The sequence below is a fragment of the Dendropsophus ebraccatus genome, chromosome 1 (genome assembly GCF_027789765.1).
Source record: "Dendropsophus ebraccatus isolate aDenEbr1 chromosome 1, aDenEbr1.pat, whole genome shotgun sequence".
Classification (NCBI taxonomy): Eukaryota; Metazoa; Chordata; class Amphibia; order Anura; family Hylidae; genus Dendropsophus; species Dendropsophus ebraccatus.
In genome coordinates this window covers 70,183,522-70,209,845 of record NC_091454.1, presented here as the reverse complement: position 1 = coordinate 70,209,845, position 26,324 = coordinate 70,183,522, and the positions used below count along the sequence as shown (strand labels likewise).

The 26,324-nt window shown below is 40.6% G+C and overlaps 1 protein-coding gene across 3 annotated transcripts in view; it reads right to left on the bottom strand.

Annotated features, from left to right (window-relative positions):
- HTR4 (5-hydroxytryptamine receptor 4) overlaps nt 1-26,324 on the bottom strand; it is a 341,914-nt gene that overhangs the window by 69,036 nt on the left and 246,554 nt on the right. For all 3 annotated transcript variants that reach the window (XR_011363343.1, XM_069972453.1, XM_069972462.1), the window contains exon 6: nt 21,271-21,839. Coding sequence is in view for 2 of the 3 variants with exons in the window: in XM_069972453.1 (XP_069828554.1) it covers nt 21,271-21,839 (569 nt within the window). In the remaining variant the exon portion in view is untranslated. The remainder of the gene's footprint in view (nt 1-21,270; nt 21,840-26,324) is intronic.

Genomic DNA, 26,324 nt, shown 5'->3' with positions numbered 1-26,324 from the left:
AAAAAGGACATATTTCGCTCTTAAAGGGACCCAGGTCGCTCTTAAAGGGACCCAGGTCACTCTTAAAGGGACCCATTTTGCTCTTAAAGGAACATTTTTCGCTCTTTAAGGGACCCAGGTCGCTCTTAAAGGGACCCATTTTGCTCTTAAAAGGGACATATTTCGCTCTTAAAGGGACCCTGGTCGCTCTTAAAGGGACCCATTTTGCTCTTAAAAGGGACATATTTCGCTATTAAAAGGGACCCAAGTCGCTCTTAAATGGACATATTTCGCTCTTAAAGGGAACCTGTCACCCCCCGTGCCGGGGTGACAGGCTCCCGACCCCCCATTAGAGCCCCATATACTTACCTAATCCCGCCGGGTCCCGCTTCTGGAGGTGGTCGGGTGACGGAGATCTCAGCCGCTGCAGCCCGGCGCGCGCGCTGAGAGATGAGTCCAACACCCATAGAGAATGACAGGAGAGTCCAGCGCTCCGTCATTCTCTATGGGTGTTGGACTCATCTCTCAGCGCGCGCGCCGGGCTGCAGCGGCTGAGATCTCCGTCACCCGACCACCTCCAGAAGCGGGACCCGGCGGGATTAGGTAAGTATATGGGGCTCTAACGGGGGGTCGGGAGCCTGTCACCCCGGCACGGGGGGTGACAGGTTCCCTTTAAAGGGACCCAGGTCGCTCTTAAAGGGACCCAGGTCGCTCTTAAAAGGACACATTTTGCTTTTAAAAGGGACATATTTTGCTCTTGAAGGGACATATTTCGCTCTTAAAAGGACCCAGGTCGCTCTTAAAGGAACCCGGGTCGCTCCTAAAGGGACCTGGGTCGCTTTAGCAACATGGGTCTCTTTTAGAGCGACATGTGTCCCATACCTTTTGGAGTGACTTGGATCCCTTTAAGAGCGACTTGGGTACCGTCCCTTTAAGAGCGACTTGGGTCCCGTCCCTTTATGAGAGACTTGTGTCTTGCCCCTTTAAGAGCGACTTGGGTCCCTTTAAGAATGACTGGGGTCCCTTTAAGAGCGACATGGCTCCCGTCCCTTTAAGAGTGACTTGGGTCCGTTTAAGAGCGACTTGCATTCCTTTAAGGGCGACCTAGGACCCTTTAAGAGCGATTTGGGTCCCGTCCCTTTAGGAGCGACTTGGGTCCCTTTAAGAGCGACTTGGGTCCTGTCCCTTTAAGAGCGACTTGGGTCCCTCTAAGAACGACTTGGGTCCCTTTAAGAGCGACATGGCTCCCGTCCCTTTAAGAGCGACTTGGGTTCCTTTAAGAGCATTATTCGTCCGGTCCGTTTAAGAGCAACTAGGGTCCCATCCCTTTAAGAGCGACTTGGATCCCTTTAAGAGCTACATGGGACCCTTTAAGAGCGGCTTGGGTCCCAGTCCTTTAAGAGCGACTTGGGTCCCTTTAAGAGCTACATGACTCCCGTCCCTTTAAGAGCGACTTGGGTCCCTTTAAGAGCAACTTGCATTCCTTTAAGGGCAACTTGGGTCCCTTTAAGAGCGATCTGGATACTTATAATGGTAAAGATCATTACTCGGTTACCATGACAATCTTACTCATGTCAGTGAGACAAAATTGTTAAGGACCTTCCATATATTACATCTTCTATTGGCCAATAGTGGACATGTGACTGTGGATGGTGTGATACAGTGCCTGACAAGACCTTAGAGTTCCTATTGGCTGCTATATTTCAGCTATTTGCATATGTGCTGTGATTGGCTGTTAGCGGTTAGAGTGTGGCCATTATTTGGAATGGGCCATTATTTTCTATGGGAAATTTGGGGTCTGCTGCACCTGCTGCAGACATCTGATAGTGAATGTTATATGTACTATGGAAGGACTACAGCTGTGTTGTGCTGGGACTTGTAGTCCTCCCCTCAGTGACTTACCCACTCTCCCTCATGTAGTACATTGGAGTCATGGTGGCATGTGCCTCCTGGGTGAAGCACTGGAAACACTTGTCCCTCCATCCATCTCCTCCCCTGCGCTGCTCCTCACACACAACACCCTCAGCTCTGCTTAGTCACCTCTGTGAGGGGAGAAGGGAGGGGGGAGAGCGTGCTGCTAGGAGGTGGGGGAGGAGGTTTTGTTTATGTTTCTCTCTGTGTCAGGGCTGTTATCTGATCCTCCTGTCACAGTCTGTACACTCAGGACGGATCTCCAGGGAGGGGGCGTGTCCAGCAGGAATGCAGAAATAAGTCAGAGCCAGAGAGGGCTATAAGGGCATGATCAGCCTTATGTATTTAAAAAACTGTTCATTTTAGGTTATTAATGTATATTGCAAAAATTCTTATCATGCCCTAAGCTAACTAAAACTGAAAAGTCAAAATATTTTATAGTTACGCTTTAAATAACTGCTCTGGTAATGGACCACAGCAATCCAGAATCCTGCAAATTTTGAACAAGGAGAAAAAGTTTATAAATTATATGGAGGCAAAACAAAGAATCAAAGCTTTGATATTGAGTGAGTTCCACTTAATTGTTAAGCCAATAGTGAGCTGTTCATTTTATTTTTGGTACCATATTGCCAAGTCTGTGAATGATCATATACTGCTTGCTGCAGATAAAACATTTCTTCTCGACTATTAAGTGAACAAAGAGATGTATTGATTTTCACAACAACCATGGTTACGGGCAACTCATAAGGTAAACAAAAATCCTCACTGCTGCACTATGAAAACCTCTCTTTTTGTTTTTCTTATCGTACCTGGCACCTGTTTTTCTTATTTGGTCTTCTAGTTTCAGACCAGATATTTATGTTTCTCTTTCTTTCTGTAGCCTTACTATCACAATACAATATTACTTAAAGCAAATCTGTACGCACCAACCTTCCCCCAAACTACTGGTACTATTCCATTTCAACTAATGTCCAGTCCCAGGGTCCAAATATTTTCTGGAGCCATCCTTTTTTGTAAAAAATTTAATCCGGTGACGCAGTGTCAATTAGGCCGAGCCTACAGCGTCCAAGCTCTAGGTCTGTCTCTTTTATTAGCTAACTCCCTGGAGCGGGTAAAGGGAACATCAAGAAGAAAGAGGCACTGCAGGCCTAGATTACGGATTTTCTAAGCCCCGCTTCATTGACACAGCACCGCTGGATTAAAAGGGTATAGAAGAATAAATAATGCCACTAGGAACTGATGTAGTCTAGAAAATGCATACCTTAAGTTAAAAAAAAAATATTAATAAATTTTGAATGTTTAAAAAGATAGTGGCTAGAAAAATATTCACTCCTGATCAATGGAGTCTAGACTGTGCTATCTTTAAGCCCTTAACCCCTTAAGGTCAAAGCCTATTTTCGTTTTTGCACTTTTGCTTATTCCATTTTAAGTTTAAAAGTCCATAGCGCTTGCATTTTTTCACCTAGAGACGTATATGAGCGCTTATTTTTTGCGAAACCAATTGTACTTTGCAATGACAGGCATTATTTTTCCATAACATATGCTGCGAAACCGGAAAAAAATCATTTGCGCTGTCAAATTGAAAAAAAAAAAGAATTTGTTTTGATTTCGGGGAATTTTGCATTTACGCCGTCCGTCCTATGGTAAAACTGACTTGTTATGCATGTTCCTCAAGTCGTTACGATTACTATGATATATAACATGTATAACTTATATTGTATCGGATGGCCTGTAAAAAATTCAAACCATTGTTAACAAATATACGTTCCTTAAAATCGCTCCATTCCCAGGCTTATAGCGCTTTTATCCTTTGGTCTATGGGGCTGTGTGAGGTGTCAGTTTTTGCGCCATGATGTGTTCTTTCTATCGGTACCTTGATTGCGCATATACGACTTTTTGATCGTTTTTTATTAAATTTTTTCTGGATTTGATGCGACCAAAAATGCGCAATTTTACACTTTGGAATTTTTTGGCGCTGACGCCGTTTACCGTGCGAGATCAGGAATGTGATTAATTAATAGTTCGGGCGATTACGCGCGCAGCGATACTAAATATGTTTATTTATTTATTAATTTATATTTATAAAATGGGAAAAGGGGGGTGATTTGGACTTTTATTAGGGGAGGGGATTTTTTATTAATAAAAACACTTTTTTACTTTTTTTTTTACTGTAACTAGAAGCCCCCCTGGGGGACTTGTATGTAGACAGCACTGATCTTTCATAGAGATCAATGCTGTGTATATACACAGCAAAGATCGATTAGATCGGTCACAGATTACTATGGCCTGCTGCAGGCCATAGCAATCTATTGCCGAGCCGGGATCAGCGTCATTCCGACGCTGAGGCCCGGCACGGGCAGAAGAACGGATCTCCCCCCCGCGATCGCATCGCGGGGGGGAGATCCGTCCCACTAGACACCAGGGACGTGAGGTCTGAAGCCTCTAAGTGCAGCTGTCAGGTTTGACAGCTGCACTTAGAGGCTTAATTAGCCGTCGCGGCAACGGGACCCGCGCCGGCTAATAGAGGCACTGCCCGGCTGCACGTGTCAGCCGGGATCAGCGCCGTTCAGAGCGGGGTCCCGGCGGGACCCCGCTCTGAACACCCCGAGCGGCACCATGACGTATCAGATACGTCATGGGTCGCTAAGGGGTTAAGGACAAAGCTTGAAATGACCTTAAGGACCGGGCCAATTGTCACTTTTGCGTTTTGTTTTTAACTCCTCGCCTTCTAAGATCCATAACTCTTATTTTGCCACCTACGGGGCTGGGCTTGTTTTTTTTCAGGAACAGGTGTACTTTGTGATGGCATTTTTCAATCTGCCATAAAATGAATGACAAAACCCCCATTTATGGGATGAATTTGGGTAAAGAAACTGTGATTCCGCAAATTTGTGTGTGTGTGTGTGTGTGTGTGGGGGGGGTAAGGTTATGCACTCTACGGTAAAACTAAAAAAAAATTCTTTATTCTATAGGTCAGTCTGACCACAGCGCTATGCATGTTTACTGGTTTTTTTAATGTTTTACTATTTTTAATTAGCTTTTTCTTGCAAATAGGTATACTTTTTCTTGCAAATAGGTATATTTAAAATGGCCCTATTGTAACTCCTTTAGCAATTTTATTATTTTACCTACGGGGTCGTATGTCATTTTTAGTGCCATGATCTTTCGTTTTTATTAGTAACATTTTTCTAGATGTAATTTAAAAAAAAGCAATCTCTGCATTTTTATTACCGCTTTTTGTTCACGCCGTTCACCGTGCGGGAATAATATTGTTTTATTTTAATAGATCGGACGATTATGCACGCTATGGTATATTATATGTTGATTAACTTTATGATTTTTATGTGTTTTATGTAAAAATGGGAAGGGGGGGTGATTTTCACTTTTATTGGTGGAGGGGTTTGGGGCATTTTTTAAAACTTTTATTGTTTTCTTGTTTTATTTTTTACACTTTTTAAATCCCCTTAGGGGACTATTACATTATTACATTAGATTTCTCACACTGATCAGTGCTATACCATAACATGGTAGGGATCATTGTTATCTGCAATCTTCTGATTGGTCTGCTGACTGCACAGAGGAAGGTAAGAGACCTCCGGAAGTAAGGCCCGCCATTGAGGTAAGGGTTAATACTGTATCAAACAGCTAGAAAGCAGTGGGAGGCAAGTCCCACAAACTTCCATGGGTCCATTATTTAACTAGAAAACATTTTTTTTCACCATTTATGGAGTGCTGCCTTGTCTTCTCATGTTTAACCCCTAGGCGACCATGGACGTACATGTACATCCGCCTCCATGTGCTCAGAGCTCTGGACCGCCGCAGTCCCGGGTGCCGCTCCTAGCCCGGGACCGCGGCTATTAGCGTGCATGGTCCGATCGCCGTGCCCGCTAATAAAGTAATCGGATGCAGCTGTCAAAGTTGACAGCTGCATCCGATTACTGGAATGCAGCCATCCCTTGTGTCTAGTAGGGTGGATCGCTCCTCCGGGACATTGTCCCGGAGGAGCGACCCACACATCTTACTCCGTCCGGGGTCTGCACCGTAATGGCGCTGATCCCGGCTCGGCACTCGATTGCTTCCGGCTGCAGCAGCCGGAAGCAATCAAAGTGCCTATCTCATCGATCTTTGCAGCATAGATCTCAATGAGAGATCAGTGTACTTATACTAGAAGTCCCCCATGGTACCCCAAATACCTCAAGTGTTCCAGCACTGTGCACAAAAGTCATTTCTAGGGAGATACAGAGAACATTAAAAATATTAGCCAGGTAGGCTAGTGCTCAAAGAAATAGCATTTGTGGTGTTGGGGTAGGTTGGGAAAATTCTTCTAAAGCCTTTTTGGGTTCTGAGCCAGGTCGGTCAGATGACATTTAGATGAAGCTCTGAAATTGCCTTAAGAGAAAAGTGTGTTGCTAGACCATTAAGCTCCTTTCAAATCAAGATTCAGTTCAGTGCTTCCTCTATTTCTGAGATCCTGATCCTTTCTCAGGACAGGTTTTATGCTTGCAAAGTCAAGGCACATTTCTCTAAAATAATCGTTCCCTATATGTTTGTATAAGGCACATAGCCACTTCAATTAGTTTTCCCTTAATAGTCGCCTTATGGGTATGGCTATAGAATAGAATGAGTCAAATTTACATTTTTAATGGAATTAAACATTTTGTCGACTTACATAATGGATAAATTACAAGCAATCCACTAACCTGATTAACATTTTCTAAGAATATTTTTGAAATGTAGATGAATCACTTTTGGGAATATCGTGCATTTAACATATCTAATTTGCAGCTGAGTTTTGTCTACTTGTTACATATTTTATCAATTCTGAGCAACATTGCTATTTAGAAACTGCAGTTTTCGACAGAGACAGAAACAGTTGAACTGTGCAAGATGCTGTGGCATCTGGGCATCCCGCTGTGAGAGCCAAGATGAGAGAAAGTCAGCAAAAAGCTTCTGATTATGGCACAGCAAAGGCAGCCCTTCACTCCCACACAGGTTACGTCTTTTATACTAGGCCTACAGAGACATGAGGTACAAATACAACATTCTAACAAAATGTAACTGGCAATGTGATCCTCTTTTAAATGTGCTAGCAAAATCTTCAATACAACATAACTAAATATCTCATTATCTACAGACCTTTACACAGAAATAGTTCTGCAAGTAGATAACATTGAATGACATAGGAAAATATGCAAGTCGAAGACCAAAGACAGACAAAATATATACTTTTTTTTACCAGAACTGAAATAAATCAAGATAATGAGACAATTTATAAATATGAGATGGTAATTAGAAACCAAGTGTGAATATTTAGACTGCATCATGTTCATGATTTTAATGCAGTTAGAGACATATTCAGTGAAGAGGTAAAACTAGGGAAAATAAATTAATTATATAATATATATATTAGAGATGAGTGAACTGGTTCAGCCGCTTCCCGCTTCTCACTATCTTCCCACCTGGAAAACAGGAAGAATACAGCATACGACCACAGGATAGTGAATGAAATTGTAAAAAATATAATCCAAATGCTATAACTAAAACCCACAGTGCCAGGTGTAAAAGGGCCCTTAGGCTTCATTCACACGTTCGCAAAATTTGTAATTGCGGATTAGCAATTATGGACAAATTTAAAACCCATGGGGGAGATTTATCTAACTGGTGTAAAGAAGAATTGTCTTAGTTGCCCCTAGCAACTAGATTCCCCTTTTCATTCCTCACAGATTCTTTAAAAAATAGCAAGTATAAATTGTGTTAAATTTGCCACAAGAGGGGTGGTATTGCCTTCTTCATTGGTGATGGCATGACTTGTTCTGCAACAAGCCCCACCACTTTGTGAGCATGCCGGAGAGAGCCCAAAAGCCGCATAAGTTTGCACAAGCCACAGGGCAACTGTTGGGCAAACTGCACCAGGCACAAAACCTAAAGTGTCACTGTGTTATAATTTTTTAAATCTAAATCAGTAGATGTGGTAAGATTGGTTCACAAATGCAGTTACTCCATTCCTATTATTATCCACAGATACGTTTGTCACCAATATCTTTGCTCATCTGCAAATTTATATCTAATCTCATCTTTTATCACCTTGCTTTTCTATTGTTTTACTTTTTTTTTTTTTTAAAGTAAGATTTTTTGGGAAATAATTCTTATTAAAATTGGCCTATTGTGATTCATATAACGTTTTTTTTTCACCTATAGAGCTGTATGGGATGTCATTTTCTGCACCATGATCTCTAGTTTTTATTAGTTCCATATTTGTGTAGATGGGACTTTTTTTATATAACAATGTATGTAACAAAAATCAGCAATCCTGGCCTTTTCCCCCCTTAATTGCATTTACACTGTTCACCATAGGGCCTCCTGTCACTCACACTTTAAGGTGTTAATGACGGACAGCACCACGATCACTGCAGACCATCATTAGCAGAGAGGACCGGCTGCTCATAGCAGCCAATACTTCATCGAGTTCAGCTCCTGTGCTCCATTTATAGAGCCCCCTGGACCCTATGGCGTACTGTTACGGCATGGGTCATTTGGAAACAGGTGGCCATGCTGTACCAGTAGGGCATGAGTAGTATAGGGGTTAACATTTAACAAATATACATATACAGATTAACAATGACCAGTGGCAACTAATGATATTAATAATAATAATAACAACTATTATTATTATTATCTATCCAGTATATAGCATATAAAAAAAACATTATATGGCTATGTTCCCATATAAGCACACTGAGTAAAATAATGTCAACATTTTTGGGCCAGGAATGTGGCAGTGATTAAAAATTCCACACACAAAAAAAAGAGAAAACATTGCTAGAGAGGTAAAACATATATAAGCTTCCTAATGTGTGTTGTTAATTAGAAAAAAAAATAAAAAAAACAACTGATTTGTGCAAATACAGTGGTAATCTTACTTAACCCCTTCAGGACCAGGCTAATTTTCGTTTTTTCCTCCTTGTGCTTAAAAGGCCATAGCACTTGCATTTTTACACCTACAGACCCACATGAGCCCTTATTTTTTGCGTCACTAATTGTACTTTGCAATGACAGGCTGAAATTTTGCATAAAGTACACTGCGAAAACCAGGAAAAAATTCAATGTGTGGTGAAATTGAAAAAAAAAAAAAAAAAAAAAAACGCATTTCTTTTATTTGGGGGGAATGTGTTTTTACGCCATTCGCCCTGGGGTAAAACTGACTTGTTATGCATGTTCCTCAAGTTGTTATGATTAAAACGATATATAACATGTGTAACTTATATTGTATCTGATGGCCATTGTTAACAAATATACGTTCCTTAAAATCGCTCCATTCCCAGGCTTATAGCGCTTTTATCCTTTGGTCTATGGGGCTGTATGAGGTGTCATTTTTTGCGCCATGATGTTTCCTTTTTTATCAGTACCTTGATTGCGCATATACGACTTTTTGATCACTTTTTATTACACTTTTTCTGGATTTGATGTGACCAAAAATGCGCAATTTTGCACTTTGGGAAATTTTTGCGCTGACGCCATATACCGTACGAGATCAGGAATGTGATTAATTAATAGTTCGGGCGATTACGCACGCGGCGATAGCAAACATGTTTGTTTATTTATTTACTTTTATTTAAAACCTGGGAAAAGGGGGGTGATTTTTATTTACTAATTTTACACATATACTAGAAGCCCCCCTGGGGGACTTCTAGTATATACACTTTGATCTCTCATTGAGATCTTTGCTGTATAGATATACAGCAAAGATCAATGAGATCGGCACTCGTTTGCTTTCGGCTGCTGCAACCGAAAACAAACGAGTGCCGAGCCGGGGATGGCGCCATCTTGGAGCGGTCCCCGGCCAGCTTCAGTAACGGAGGAGCGATCTCCGCCACTAGACACCAGGGAAATGCTGTATCCAGTAATCGTGATTACTGTATTAGCAGGCACGCCGATGGGACCATGCCCGCTAATACCAGCGGTCTCGGGCTACAAGCGGCACCCGGGACCGCCGCGGTTCCGCCGCGCGGCCCCGCTCTGAACGCCCACACCCGCGCGAGGACGTACCGTTACGTCCTCGTGCGGTAAAGGGTTAAATTTAACAGGATTTCTTTATTTTAAGATCTTGACTACAATTTTAAGTGAAAGAGAAATGTAACAAACATTAAAATAGAAAAACAGAGAGAAAAAAAAAGAACTAAATAATCATAAGACGCCTATAGGAGACTTTACCAGGGAATTGTTTAATGTCCTCCAAATGGAGCTTTCCTTGCTCTTATAGGCTATGTTCACAGTACGTCAAAAATATTGAAAAGGCAGATGATTTTCATATTTAAAATAACGTCTGTTTTTGCCACAATTTAACTGACTGCAATGGCAATGCATTGAAGTCTATGGGAAGACGGACGTCCAATGCACACAATGTATTGAATAACGCGGGCGTCAAAATAATGAACATGATCATTATTTTCGGATGTGTTTTGCAAACAGTGGACGTTTTTATTAGTAGTTCACAAAGTTTTTCTTTTGTCACGGTTCTTTCTCAGTTTTTACTATTAAATTCAATGGATTTTTCAATTAAGCCGCATCCAAAAGGCAATTAGTAATCCCAAACTAGAATAATGTACCAGCAGCCGTCATTGTACTGAGGGAACAACGTCCGTTATTTTAGCCTCGAAATAATGGACATTATTTTAAACGGAGCTGAAAAAACGTTGTGTGAACATAGCCATAAGAAGTATTCTCCTACATCTTAAATAGTAATCTGATGTAGTAATGCAGTCTAGTAATGTTGTGTATACCAAAGTCTTGTATAAGCCTGGGAAAAAAAAATCGATCTAAACAGGAGTCCTACAGACAAGCTCTCTAATAAATCAGGATCTAAAAATTCTGACTATGATAATAGAATCTAGGTTAGCCACTAGCCACTCTTTACCAAAATTAATAATCTAACACCAGGTTGGTTTTGTAAAAGTTAGATTGGCAGTTACCAACATACCAACAGTGCTTGCGGTCCAAGATACTAGTCACAAATGCTGAAAATACAATAATAATAATACATTTATTTGTATAGCGCCAACAGATGCCGCAGCGCTTTTTTTTGTATGCATACAGTACAGAGGTACATAATACACAGTTAAATTGGAATAAATAAGAACATAAATAAAAACAAAAATAAAAAGTATAAACGAGACCTGCTCATTGGAGCTTACAGACTATAAATTTTCGTTGACACCAGGCATAAGTGCTTTATTTGTCCATGGTCCAGCCATTGTACATAGTTAGAAATACAGGATAAGCCAGTAATAACGCCAATGTCTGATGCAAGTAAACATATAAAGTGCAGGAACTGTCAGAGATAGAGCAAGGGAAACAAGAGAAGGGGGAAACCGTTTAGGGAATGTGTCTGATGAGTCTTCAGGGCACGCTTGAAACTGTGAGTATTGGGTATGAGTCTGATGTGTTAGGGTAGGGCGTTCCAGAGAATTGGTGCAGCACGAGAGAAGTCTTGGAGGCGGGAATGAGATGTTCTGATTATGGAAGATGTTAAGGTTAGATCATTTGCAGAGCGCAGAGCACGGGAAGGATGATAGGTGGAAATGAGGGAGGAGATGTATGGAGGGGCAGAGTTGTGGAGAGCTTTATGGGTGAGGGTGAGGAGCTTGAAGTGGATTCTGGATTTAATGGGTAACCAGTGCAGTGACTGGCACAGAGGGGAAACGTCGGTATAGCGGCTGGAGAGGAAGATGAGCCTGGCTGCTGCATTCAGGATAGACTGGAGAGGGGAGAGCTTAGAGAAAGGAAGACCGATTAGTAGGGAGTTACAGTAGTCAAGACAAGAATGGATCAGGGCGACAGTCAGAGTCTGAGCGGTGTCAGTGGTGAGAAATGGGCGGATTCTGGAGATGTTTTTGAGATGAAGATGACAGGAGCATGTAAGAGCTTGGATATAGGGAGTGAAGGATAGATCGGAGTCTATCATAACCCCCAGACATCGAGAGGTCATAGTGTTAGAGAGAGCGGATAGACAGTCACTGGTATTTTGCAGGAAGGCAGGGGAGATGTCGCGGGAGGAGTTGTATAGCTGGGTGTCATCAGCATAAAGGTGGTATTGGAAACCAAACCTGCTGATGGTCTGTCCGATGGGGGCTGTATAGAGGGAGAAGAGGAGGGGACCCAGGACTGACCCCTGGGGAACCCCGACATTAAGAGGTAGGGGACAGGAAGTAGAGCCAGAGAAGGATACGCTGAAGGAGCGGTCAGAGAGGTAGGAAGAGAACCAAGAGAGAACAGAGTCCTTGAGGCCAAGAGAGCTGAGCATGGAGACTTTTGATAACATCATTATGTTGGGGATAATTTTGGATCGCAGGTTGGTGTAAACGCCATTTACACCAACCTGCAAGTAAAGATATGCACTGCTGGCTTTTTTTTTTTTTTAAGTATTATCATAAACCTGCAGAAAAACACTAGACAAACTTACCTGTCTTGATTTCCTGCTGCAGTAGTTTTGACCCCACCCGGTCCCTAATGTTCTCTGCTTGTTCCCAATTCTGATAATATCCCATTTATGCAGGAAATGTTCAGCCATTTACTAGCCACAACAATGGCCTGATGAGCGGACATTTCCTCCCCAAAGGGAAATACATTATATTGACCTTAATTTAACTAATGGGACTAGAAAATATGGGATCTTTGCTCTATTACATAATTCTTTCAAATACAGATATAGCAACCATCAAAGTGAATACAGCAGGGTAAAAGTGTGGTACTGCAGTAGCAGTGTGTATGAAATCAGTGATTCTGTATGTTTCATCGCTCACAAAATGTAGTGTGCATTTGCTGGGCTGGGTGACCTCACACCTGGTCATTAAAATGTTAAAGAGTAACTGTCATGTTTTTTTTTATTGCAGAAATCAGTAGTATAAGCGATTTTAAGAAACTCTGTAATAGGTTTCATCAGCCAAAAAAGCCTCTTTCTGTGCTCAAGAAGCAATTTCCCAGCCTCCCCCCCCTGACTTCTTATCTGTGCATTATCAGGCAAACACGTCTTCATTACAGAGAAGCCAGTGAAGACGGGCTTCTGCTCTCTCCATTCTATCCTCATGGAGGGGGGAGGGGCCGAGGGAGATGAGGGAGCAGGAAGAGGTGACATGAAGGTCAGCTGTTTGTAGACTCTCTGGGCACCTAAGACACAGTATTCTGGGGTCAGAAAGGTCAGTGCTTATCTATGAACTTACTGAGAGAAGATTGCAGGGTGTTGTGCTTTGCAAGACTGCTCCGTGCTCAGTCACTCCTAACAGCCCCTCCCCTCTCCATAGCCACATAATGGAGACAGAAATCCTGCTTCATCTGATGTGAGGGGGGAGGCTGGGAGATTGCTTTTTCAGTCCAAAAGGAAACTCTTTTAGTATATAAAACCTATTACAGAGTTTCTTAAAATCGCTTGTACTGTTGATATTTAATGTTTTCAGAAAAATTACCCTGAAATGACAGTTCCGCTTTAAATGAACATGATGACTACAATACTGCATGCTTTGCCACCTACTATACAGGAGCAGGGAGTCCAGCCATTCACAGTAATCTGTATATTAAATGGCATGCTATGCCAAATAGAGTAGCATATTGCCAATCTTGTTAGTGGGGGCTACATCTGTACAAAATAGAAGAGTGGCAGACCCACCCCCAGTACACCAAACAACTTATTAGTACAGTAATACCTCAGTTTTTTAACGCTTTGGAACTCAAACTGCTTGGTATTCGAACGAAAATTTACCCAGAAGTAGTGTTTGGAATTAGAAATTTGCTCGGTTTTCAAACGTTTTTGCAAGCGTGGATGGTGGGTTGTACCTGGCGCGTTAAGCAGTGGTGAGGCTTCACATACAGTACAGTGCTGTATAAGACTGCTGGAGTGCATATACAGTGCAGTAGTAGTACAGGCAGTGCACCACCATCTCCCATACATTACAGTGCTTGGATGGGGGGGACGCTATACAGTAAAGGATGGGTGAGGAGTTGGTGACTACTGTACTATAATTGCTGGTTCTGATGAACATTTCTTATGTTTAACGTCCTGTATAGTATAGTGCTGTTCTGTACTGTACTGTAGTGATTATACTGAGCACTTAACAGTGTAATAAATGAGTATTGTAGGTAATTATTGGTGGCTGCTGGAACCAATTAATCACATTTACATTATTTCCTATGGGAAGACACTGCTCGGTTTTCAAACTGCTTGGTTCTCAAACTGCCTTCCGGAACCAATTAAGTTCGAGAACCGAGGTACCACTGTATATGGATTAAACTAATAACACAGAAATGGAGCCAAGGATGAAGGTGAGAAACTTACTTTATTTCTTAGCCTCCTGTACACTATAGGGAGATTTATCAGCAGGTTAGATACTTGTAACCTGCTGCTAGTGGTTTAATAGCCAGGTTTGGCTATAACGCCAATCCCAGCCACTGGAGGTGGAAGTCATCTGTTTTTTAGAACTGGCACCCACGCCGATGGTGGTAGCACAGCTCAAATGTTATACACTAGACATACCTTTACAATTGTGGTAAGAATTCTGCAGTTAGAATGTAATAGTACTTACATATGTAGAAGAGGATTATTAGCTTAGTCAAATGGCAGGTAAGAAAGACGCTGGGCATACAAATACATATGTGAAGTAATTATGGTAGTCCCCCACTTTTAAACTGCAAATTGGCTATAAGCCAATACTTGCTTATGTGTATCCATATCTCACACTGTATTATAATTTGGAAATGATAGCCCAATTTAAAGGCTTGTACGACATTATGTCTTGTTTTTCTCAGATATGTTAATCTAATTTCATCATCTCTTTGCTGGAGAGGCCCTGTGCCACATGTCTTAGAAATGAGATTCATGCATTCAGTAATTAAGTGATTTACAGAATAAATTTGTTTGCTACTTTGTAAACCCAAACCTGCCTTTCTCTCTGAAATACTGCACCATTAAAATGTTTTCAATGAAGAGTTAAAGCATCTGATGTTATAGCATTCAAGTAGTAATGCTTTGTATGTGCATTTCTTTCCCTGCAAAAGACTGATTTTAAAAGGGGATGGGCCACATATTTCATTTTATTTTTATTATGTGTATGGATGATAAATAATTTGGTGCAGCCATATTGAAAAAAACATACCTCCTTCCTGTATTGTCAGTACAAAGAGTATGTGTGCTTTATGGAAGGTAAATTCAATGAGTACGAAGCTGATTGGATAAGTTACTGTTGTCTGTTTATAATCCCTTCATGACCAAGGTCATTGGTGCCAGGATGTGCGGGTCAAATTAATGCAATGTTCCTCCCCACCTTTTAAGAGCCATAGGGCTTTTATTTTTCCACCTACATGGCTGGTTGCGGTGTAATTTTTTTGCACCATGCTCTCTGGTTTTTATTGGTATCATACTGGTGTAAAAGAAAAATTTTAAATATTGTTATATTTTAAAAGATCGGACAGTTATGAATGCTAAGATATGTAATATGTTTATTTATTTATATATTTTTTTACTTATTTTTATAATGGGCAAGGAGGTATTTTAAACTTTTATTGGGGGGGATTATATGTGTATTTAATACTTTTAAAAACTTTTTTTAATTACAATTTTTTTTAAACACATATTTTACTGTTAACCCTTAGAGGACCGGGCCAATTTCAATTTTTGCGTTTTCGTTTTTTCCTCCTTGTGTTTGAAAGGCCATATCACTTTATTACCTAGAAACCCACATGAGCCATTATTGTTTGCATCATTAATTGTACTTTGCAAATGACAGGCTGAATTTTTTCATAAAGTACACTGCGAAACCAGAAAAAAATTCAATGTGTCAATATGTGAAATAAAAAAAAAACAAAAACACATTTCTTTTATTTGGAGGGTATTTTTTTTACGCCATTCGCCCTGGGGTAAAACTGACTTATTACATATGTTCCTCAAGTGGTTACGATTACAATGATATGTAACATGTAAAACTTTTATATTATGAGATGGCTCGTAAAAAATTCAAACCATTGTTAACAAATATATGTTCCTTAAAATTGCTCTATTCCCATGCTTACAGCGCTTTTATCCTTTGGTCTATGGGGCTGTGTGAGGTGTCATTTTTTGCACCATGATGTGATCTTTCTATCGGTACCTTGATTGTGCATATGCGAGCTTTTGATCACTTTTATATTACAATTTTTCTGGATTTGATATGACCAAAAATGTGCAATTTTGCACTTTGGGATTTTTTTTGCACTTAAGCTATTTACCGTGCAAGATCAGGAATGTGATATTTTTATTTATAACATGGGAAAAGGGGGTGATTCACACTTTTATTAGGGGAGGGGGCTTTTTATTATTAATGACACTTTTTTTTTTACTTTTACACTTATACTAGAAGCCCCCCTGGGGTACTTCAAGTATAAGCACACTGATCTCTCATTGCGATCTATGCTGCATAGTAATACAGCATACAGTAGAGCGATGAGATTGCTTTCCTGCTGCAGCCGGAAGCAACCGAATGCCGTCCGGGATCTGCACCATTACGGTGCAGACCACGGCCGGGTGGAGACACGGGGATTGCTCCTCCAGAACAACGTCCCAGGGGGGGCGATCTCCGCCACTAGACACCAGGGAACGGCTGCATCAGGTAATCGGATGCAGCTGTCATCTTTGACAGCTGCATCCGATTATCTAATTAGCGGGCACAGTGATCAGACGGTGCCCGCTAATAGCCACAGTCCCAGGCTACATGCGGCACGCGGGACTGCGGCAGTTCAGAGCGCGGCCCTGCTCTGAACACCTGTGGGCGGCGCTGGATGTACAGGTACATCCAGGGTTGCCTTAGGGTTAAACACACAATCATTAGATTGAATATGCTGATCTATGCTATGCCATAGCACAGTACTGATCAGTATTGGCAATCTGGGCATGGAGCCTGCCTGAGAGCAGACTCTATACACAGATGGCTGATCCGACAGGAAAGAGGTAAGTGGCTTACCCCAGCCTGTCTGTACAAGTGATCGAAACCCCGCGATCAGTCAGTGACAGGTGGTTAACCTGTCACTGACTTCCTTAAAGGATTTAATGACAGGCAACTGTGGGCTGCTTGTCATTATCTCTGGCCCCGGACACACAGATGTGTGAGGGGCCGCTCACACTGCCGTGATCCCGCACACATCTACAACCCCTGAAGTCAGGAACGTTTATATATGTTCCTGCTGCATGGGGCACACCGGCAGCAGGAACATATATAAACGTATTGTGAACGTGAAGGGGTTAAAGAATTTCCATTGCTATTTACAATTCAACTTATAAAGTACCCCTCCAGATATTTTATTTTGCAGTGTTTTATTGTACTTTCCTAGGTATTACAATCCATACAGTCTTTTTAAACAAAGACATTATAAAATGGTATCATATCTTAAATTCAATTAAAACATTTGAACCAGAGTGACTATTCCCAGCATACATGAGGACGTGACCAGAAATTAAGAGTAATTTGAAAATTGAGATAATAATATTGTTAGATGTCCAAAACCAGCAAGCTCTGCAATGTACATCCAAAAGGAAAGGATGAAAAAACATTTACTTGACTTTTCAAGAACTTCAACTTTATTTTCAAGCTGATCACCATGTTCAAAGACTTATTTCGCAACAAGACAAACATGCCTGCCAGCAGCAGCACAATTCTTAGCCTTCAGATACAAATCCCCTTTGACAACAGATTCTTATAGTTGCTGTAACTATTGTTAAAACTTCCAGTTCCCCAGTTAAATGTTAGGTACAGTAGGACACAAGGACACATGTCATACCTGTCATGACATATAAAAAAAAACAAAACAAAAAAAAAAACAGCAAATATAAAGTTAACACTTGCAATATGTATGCTGATGGTTTTGATTGTGCTGCTAATTGTGCTGCTAATGCTTCTACATTTCACTCAGGGCCAGTGGGGGGGGGGCCTTCTTTTTGTTTTGTTTTTAATTACATTTGCCTTAGGGCCCTATTCCACAGGAGCGATAATCGGCCCACTCTGTGGAATAGAGAGAACGATTAGCCGATGATCGTGTCATCGGCTGATTGTTCATTTAGGTTCAGTCGTAAAATCGTTGTTTGCCACCAGTGCATCGCTACGGTTGAATAGCGGTGCGCGGCGGCGACCGTCGATTTCAGCAGAACCATACATTACCTGTCCGGGCTGCAGGTCTTCTTCTCCCGGTCCCGCGCGGCAGCATCAGCTTCGAAGCGGGGCTGTCTGAACTTACAGACTGCTCAGCCAATCACTGGCCGGAAACGCTGCGGCCAGTGATTGGCTGAGCGGTCTGTCAGTTCAGACAGCTCCGCTCTGAAGCCGATGCTGCTGCGCGGGACCGGGAGAAGACCTGCATCCCGGACAGGTAATGTATGAAACAAGGGCTGCAAGGACATCGGTAACAATGTCCTTGCAGCCCTTGTGTCACGATCATCGGGGCCGTGGAATAGGCCCAGTAAACGATCACCGATCTAGCAGATCGGCGCTCGTTTACATCGTTGCTCTGCCCCTGGAATAGGGCCCTAAGGCTGGGTTCACACTGCATTTTTCCTATCTATTTAACATATAAATTTTTTTGGGGAAAAACGGATACAAAAAAACTGATGCAAAAACAGATGCAATTGTGTGCTATCCGTTTGAATCCATTTTTCCATTGACTTCCATTATAAAAAGAAACGGATCCGTTTTTACATACACAAAAATAGTGTTGACTACGTTTTTCTGTCCGTTAAAAGTAACCATTTAAAAACGGATATGTTGAACAGATAGGAAAAATACAGTGTGAACCCAGCCTTGAATTAGTTATTTTACCCACGTAGAGGTCTTAGTCAAGCCTCAGTAACTAGTGACTACTAACGAAGATTGTTAAGTGGCAGAGAAAGATACACAGGTTTCAGTCATACACCCAATTTTGCCATGATATCATAGATTGCTACATAATAAGTACTACTACTCCCTCAATCCTGATTGTGCAGCACGGAAAGACTATGAACTCTATTGTGTGCTTGGCAAAAATGGCAGTGAAATGGGCTGTGGCCACCTTCCCTATCAGCCTCTAATCTAGGATGAGAGTCCATTGCTGATTGTAACAAGAGAAATGTGCCATTTTCTCCTTTAAGATTGAACAAACAACAATAAAAATGTTTGTGACCATAAGAGCATCATAAAAATGTTGACTCTAATGTAGTTAAAATAATAACGCTACGTAACTGTAGAAACATCATTTGCTCAAAAAAGCAAAAGTCAAAAAGTCATACATTCCCACACAGCTGTTATGATAAACTATGCAATGTAACAAATGGCTTTAAAATGATAAAAGATAGTCAGTAAGGTGAAGATAGAAAACTATGGCAGGTTAAATATTTCAAGTCAGAAAATGATAGGACAGTCAGTGTTTCCCTAGTGATCACTCTTATTACTGTACTATCTATAGAAAACCAGCATTTTACAGAACACACCTGACAAGATTCTGCAGGAAGGGAATAAAAGGGGCGGCAAGCATGTAATGCTTTACTATAACAGCAGCTGGAGCGAGAAAATGTCACTCTTAATGTACCATGTGGGAGGCATTGGAAAAACTGAATGTAAAAGGAATTCTCTAAAAATGATACCTGACTCGTTTGTAGTAGCTTTCCGTTCTCTAATAATGGTACATAGAAATATATTTCACATTGGCGACATAGAAATATATTGAAATACAGAACTGGTAATTATATAAAGCTTCATAGTCAGATATCATAATAATGACAGCTCAAGTTATCTCTCCCTGCAAATTGTCAGATGTAAACTACTAGGTTGTAACAGTAACACACACACATATAAAAGTCAGCCTGCTTAAGACACAATTCTACAGTAAGACACAATTCTACAGTAAGATTTATTGCATGATATTGAATTTTTAAGAAAACGTATCACAATGACAAATGTCCTCTGTTGTCAATTGATTAGCCTGTCTTTAACTCTTCAGTGTTATTACAGATTGGGAAATTAAATGGCTGCACTAGCCAGAATTGTCACCAACTGGGACTGCCCAATAAATAGATAACCATATGTTAAAGAAGGCCACTAGACAGGCACATCTATCTTTCTGAACACAATACACATCACAGTGAAGCTCATCCATATTCCTGGAATCCATGTGACACAACCCAAAACTAGAAATACATAATCCAGAGATGTCAAGAGTAACGTATAGGAGACATGGCTTAAAATGTAACAATGTACATCACAAATGTGCCATCATTTTGGCACACGATTTTGCCTTAAAAGGAATATTCCCACCTGGCGAGTTATACCCCATCCACACTATCCATGGGATAAGGAATAAGTTAGAATGCAGGGATTCGAATGCTGGGGATCCAAAAAATTTTAGTAGAATATGAGCAAACTGGGCCGAGGTTCGGGCTTGCTTGAACCCAAACCATCGGCATTTGACTCCTGCTGTCTTCCCGTTTCCAGGAGTCCCTCCTGGAAAACAGGGATACAGGGCTGTATTCCTGTTTTCCAGGTGGGACTTGGGCTGTCTCCACCATCCCCAAAGAACGGGAACACAGCGGGACTCGAAAGCTGATGGTTTGGGTTCGTATGAACCTGAACCTTGGCCCAGTTCACTCATCTCCAATTTTGAGTATGGGGGACCTTAAAACACAGTTAAAAGTTACTTCAGACTCATTTTACACCTATTTATTTACAACACTTTAAATTTCAATTATATAAATACTATTTTCAAATACTGACCCCTAAATTCATGATAAGCGAACTTGCCAAACACTTGGTGAGTTCACTCATCACTCTTCATTTATTCATCTTGCAAGCAACTTAAGGCAAACCCAAAAGGCAAAGTGAGAAAGAAGGGGAAAAAGACAATTGTGTAAAATATATTATGAAGCTGGTGAATGATATTATGGTACGCATATCTGAGTTAATGCAATCTGTTCTTGTGTAACTAGAACACAATAGATTTATGCTTTTTGTTTTGCATTTGCTAATGACTCACCACACATCAGACAGAGTAAGACTAACCAAATAGGTATTCAACATGATTCTCCAAACTGCAAACACACATATAGGAGAGGTCATGTCTGAAGTATTCCAAACAGTACATGATCTATTTAGATTGCATCCTCTTATTAATGTCTCCCTCTTTATTTCATTGTTCAATACAGTATTGTCTTTTGACTCTACCCCATTTGAAAACATTTTGTTATTATATGAGTAATGCATATTAATAATTCTAACAAGAATAACAGATTGCATAGCAGACAGAGTGTGACAAAAATACTCATACAATGAAAAAATTGTATTCTTATTCATTGAGTTATCAGTAACCAAGAAAAATATTGGAAAAGCTTTATAATGCACTTACCTAAGAACATGTGTAGATCCATTTATGGTTGTGGTAGAACATGGGACAGTTTGCTCCAATATGGAAGGTCTTCGATACTTCTCATCACCACAGCACAAAATGATGAGAAAGGCACGCCTGAAAGACTTGTTCAAAAAGGCATACAGGAAAGGGTTCAACCCGGAATTTATGTAACCTAACCAAAGGAAAGCTGTCCACAGTTGTCCTGGTACTGTGTAGTTTATGAAAGGGTCAATCACATTGGTGATGAAAAATGGGGCCCAACAAAGGCAGAAACATCCCATGATAATACACAGTGTCTTAGCAGCTTTGGTTTCTGTCTTCATCCTGTGAGTAGTATGTTGATCAGGATGCTGATGTCGATGGTCGGCTGGGGCGCCGGCCCGCTGTAAAACTCCAATTTGTCTGGCATGTTCACGGGCTGTGACATAAATACGATAGTAAGCAAGCACCATCAAGAAAAAAGGAATGTAAAAAGCTACCACTGAACATGTTATAGCATAGGGCTTGTTGACCATAAAGATGCAGTATGTAGAATTGGAGTCTTTGCTGAATTTTCTCTTTTCTATCTGGAAAGAAAGGAACAAAACAATAAAAAAAATGTTTACTGGTATAAGAAGCAAAATGTAACAATTTATTGAATGAACTACTTAAAAAAAAAAATCATACACCAGTCTTATATAAAAGCCCACCTATGCCAATTGTTTTATTGAGAAGCACACACCACTGTCACAGACTAAGAGGGAAAGAATCCTTGAACTGAGAGACTATTTTATCACTCTGTTAGATTACTGTATGCGTAAGGCCTACATTGCACGACCCACTTGTTGGGAGATTAACAATGACTGTGGTGACGCAACAGGTCAACAAAGGAGAACCTCTGTATTGACTGATCATTAGATTAGAAGAATAGTGCATAGTGATCCATTCTATAAAGTGAATGAAATTTAACATCATATACCAAGCCTCTCAGTCAATGTGAACACAAACAGAAGGCCCTTTAATGATATTGGGCTACTAGCCAGACATACAGTAACAGGTGTTCCATTGACCACATGCCATTACTGTGGTAATCACATGGGTAATGAGGCTTTCATTACACCAGTCCTACTTGTGTAATTATAGTGGGGGTTGATAATGTACAGTAATAAGAACAAGTCTTCATTCCAGTTACACAAAAAACTCAGCATTACATTGATTTGTCTGTGGAACCAGTAGTATGGCCATTTCTCTTAAATGTCCCAGGACAATTTCAGGTCACAGGGTGCTTGCATTACTGTGAGCAGCCTGCGCTAGCATGGCCTCCAGCTTCTCCATTGAATATATCTGGGACATCATTGGTCGGCAACTGCAAAGCTAGCAGGCAACAGTCTACACTAATGATTTGCATGCCCAGGTGCATTTAGTGGGGCAGAAAATTCCTCAGACGACCATTAGGAACCTCATGTAAGTGCACCTACTGTATTTCTTTGCATGATGGGAATATTTGACACTGAACAAGTCAATATGCTTTGAATATTTAGTTTTTATTTTGGTCATCTGCATATGATTGATATGTCTATTGTTTTCCATTATATCCCAACTCCCATTGCTTGGATATTTCAGAATACTACTGTCCAATAGTAGAAGACACTTAAGTTTAAGAATATACAACATATAAAAGAAATCTAATTAGGTGGTATGTGATGATGACTTTAATGTGGATACAAATATTACATTGTCAAACCCAATAACTGTCCTGGTCAAACTCAAAGGGTGATTACTAGTTTTATTAAAATATTATTACATTAGAACAATTTATGTATGATGACAGCATACAAATGAAGATTTAGTCTCACGTTTATTAAAACCACATCCACTTCAGCGTTCTTCAAAAATGGCTAGTGCAGAGAAAAGTCACCAAAATGTCTGGTGTCATCATTTGTGTTATTATTTTACCTTGTAGTTATTCATTAGAGAAGCGTGAATTCAAATGGGATGGAAAATATAAAGGGAGGACTTGTACTTCTCTTTCCTGTTGGATCCACTTCTGGTTTTGGCACAAGAACTGCAATGGCAATTTTCCAAAAATACTGCCATGTGAGATTCCAGCCTTACTGATCATGTAGAAAGATGTAGCTAACAAAGCTGTCATCCATATTATATGGATACAAAGAATGGATTTTCATCAGCTTTTGTCACTAATAACGATAGAGCGCATCATGGCAACAGGTTGATAGAATAAGAATCTTACTACATTCTGTTATACATTTTTTCTAATCTTGAACAAACTATCTTTAACAGGATGCAAAGAAATGAAGAAATGATGAGAATAGGACCTAACAGTAGTGGCCAATGTGGCCTATGTAGGTTCCAGCTATGTAGGCTCCGGCACTGCTTCGCAGCAGATACATGGACAATCTAACTCATTTGGAGACCAGAGTAGTAACCTTCTACAGAAATTCTAGCAGTATAGCACTTCCAACCCTTGGCTTTATGGGAAGATGGCTGCTGGTCAATTTTAATTGAAAAAAAAGTGCCTTGTATAAACCTGTATACCTTCTGTCGTAGGTTCCATTAAATCCGCTAAACCATCCCACAGAAATAAGAAGGTAAAATATTCCATCTCATTGGTTCCATCTATTTCTTCTTTTTTGGACTTAATCTGCAAGGATGAGTTAGAGGGAAATAGACTGTTCTAGATACAGTGCTGGTAGGATTGCTGCACTCTTTTTAGCCTTGTTAATAATAATCTGCCAGATTCTCTCTCTTTGTTCCTACTCCCATTCAGACAGATCTTACTATTACAGGGACTATTATAATATAGGAGACTTTCTTTTTTGCCTTTAACATTCTCATACCGGGTAATTTCTATGTCTCATTCTTATATATTTTAGCAGTTGAATGTATTTCCAAAATTAATTTAATGCTTATCTAACACTATAAATGTGGAGGATTTATAAGGGAGGTAAGGAATAGAGTATGATAATACTATTAAAGTGCTTCCAGCGGAATTACTCAAGATGGATTTATCACTTCCAATATTTTTGATATTGGTAAATAAAAAAATAATAACCATCTGTAAGATGCTCCTGGAAATTGCTTAAAAATAGACTGAAGAATGCCAATAGCATTGTGGAGCGTGAATTTACTGTTCCGCTAAGTCATTAGGCAAACACATGATGTTCTCAAAGTTAGCGCACAAAAAGTTTCAAGGGAAAAAGAGGCATCCTATGGGAAATTAGAAAAACAGAAAACACATACAACTAAATCGAATATTTCTATGATACTTTTTAGCCTTATTTTGGAGCAGTAAACAAACAGTCTATATCAATAAGTAGGGATGAGCGAATTTTCAGTTGGAACAAAGCAAATCACTTTGTTCCTATCTGCATTCTGCTCATCAGGCTTTGAAGTCTGCTCCACTCCATGACGCTCCTCCCCGGGGCTGGGAAAAGATGGATCCAGTCCTGGGAAACTTCTATCAGTTTTCCAGGACTGGATCCATCTTTCCCCAGCACAGGGGGAGAAGCGGCACAGAGCAGAGCAGGGTTATGGTTCAGAAGAGGGTGGCGTCTTATGTGCCATCTAAAAGTTAACACATAATGTGTACCTATCATTTGTAGCAGGCGGCAGGACACACTGTAAAAATCCTGTTGGCAGGCTGTCAGTTTGGGTGCGCGCAGGAGATGGATATCTTACGGCTCAGAATTTGCCTGCATTGCAAGTGTATACAGTAAAAGGTTGAGCTGAAAGAACTCTGTCTCTTGCGTGCCTGAACGGACAGCCTGCAAGCAGTATTGTTGTGGCATATCCTCCCACTCACTTCAATTGATAGGTACCCTTTAGTTTAGACTAGACTGTATAAACATGCACCAAATTTGTCAAACATCCTGAGCCACATTGATAAATCTGGTGCAATCTAAGCTTGTCTTGTTTATATTTACACAATCTTAGAATTAGACAGTTTTAGAAAATCTGGGCCAAAGTCTGCAAAAATACCCAGATCTAGACAGACACAACCTTATTTGTCTGTACCCATTCAAGAATGAATCCAGCCTAGCAGTTAAATTTTGGCATGTTTCTCGGACATGTCTTGTACACCTATAGTCCAAGAGAGGCCAGTGTTAGGAACCATGTCTCTGAGGTCAACTTGACGTGGTGAGATGGTACACTCTATTTAATCAAATGATTTGCAAAGAACCTTAGTTTAAAAAAAATCTTTAGAACAGGTTTTAATTGCATGTATGATGGAGGGAGTATATATGGTGAGTCCTGACACTTGCAGGTTACTGCAGCATTTTTCTGTTGTTGTCTATATGTTAGCCATGGCAGTGTGCAACCTGCACAGTGTGAACAGTGTAACAATGCTGGACATTTTTTACTTTTTATGTTTCTAGGACATATCAGAATTGTCAAAGGGACACTTTAAGAATTTACTGTAGATACTAATAGTATTAGCAAAAAAATATAATAACCGAGATTTATCAACTTGCCTGCGACAAAATCTCTAAGGCTATGTTCCTACGACAGGATCATAGTGGCTGCAGTCTTGTTATAATCATGACCGCAAGATATGATCATGATCCTCATTCACGGCTGTGATTATAACGAGATAGTTTCCTTTTGCCATAATAATCCTGTTGTGGGAACAAAGCCTTAGAGGTTTTTGTTAGCCTTTTCCTGCTATGATCCTGTTGTGGGAACATAGCCTACATTTGTCAAAAAAGCAAACAATCACAATTCAGCTTTGGGTTTTACAGCAATTTGAGAAATTAAAGCTTAGATGTGATTAATTGCCAGGCCTGGGGTGGCAGTGTGCCCTAGAAGGCACTCCCAGCGGGCATCTCTACAGTGGACTCCAGTGAGCAACTTGCTGTGCCATAAAGCTGGTCCTCCTCTTCTCACATCTAACACTAGCCAGGATGTTGCATGGGGTGCGGATAACCCCTCCATATAGTGTCTGCACTGCAAGTTAACCACATAACTTGGTTTAAGAGTAACTTGGATTAAGAGCATTTTGCAAGAAGACAAAGACAGTTTTTCAAAATTGTAATTTGTTAAAGAGCATTGCT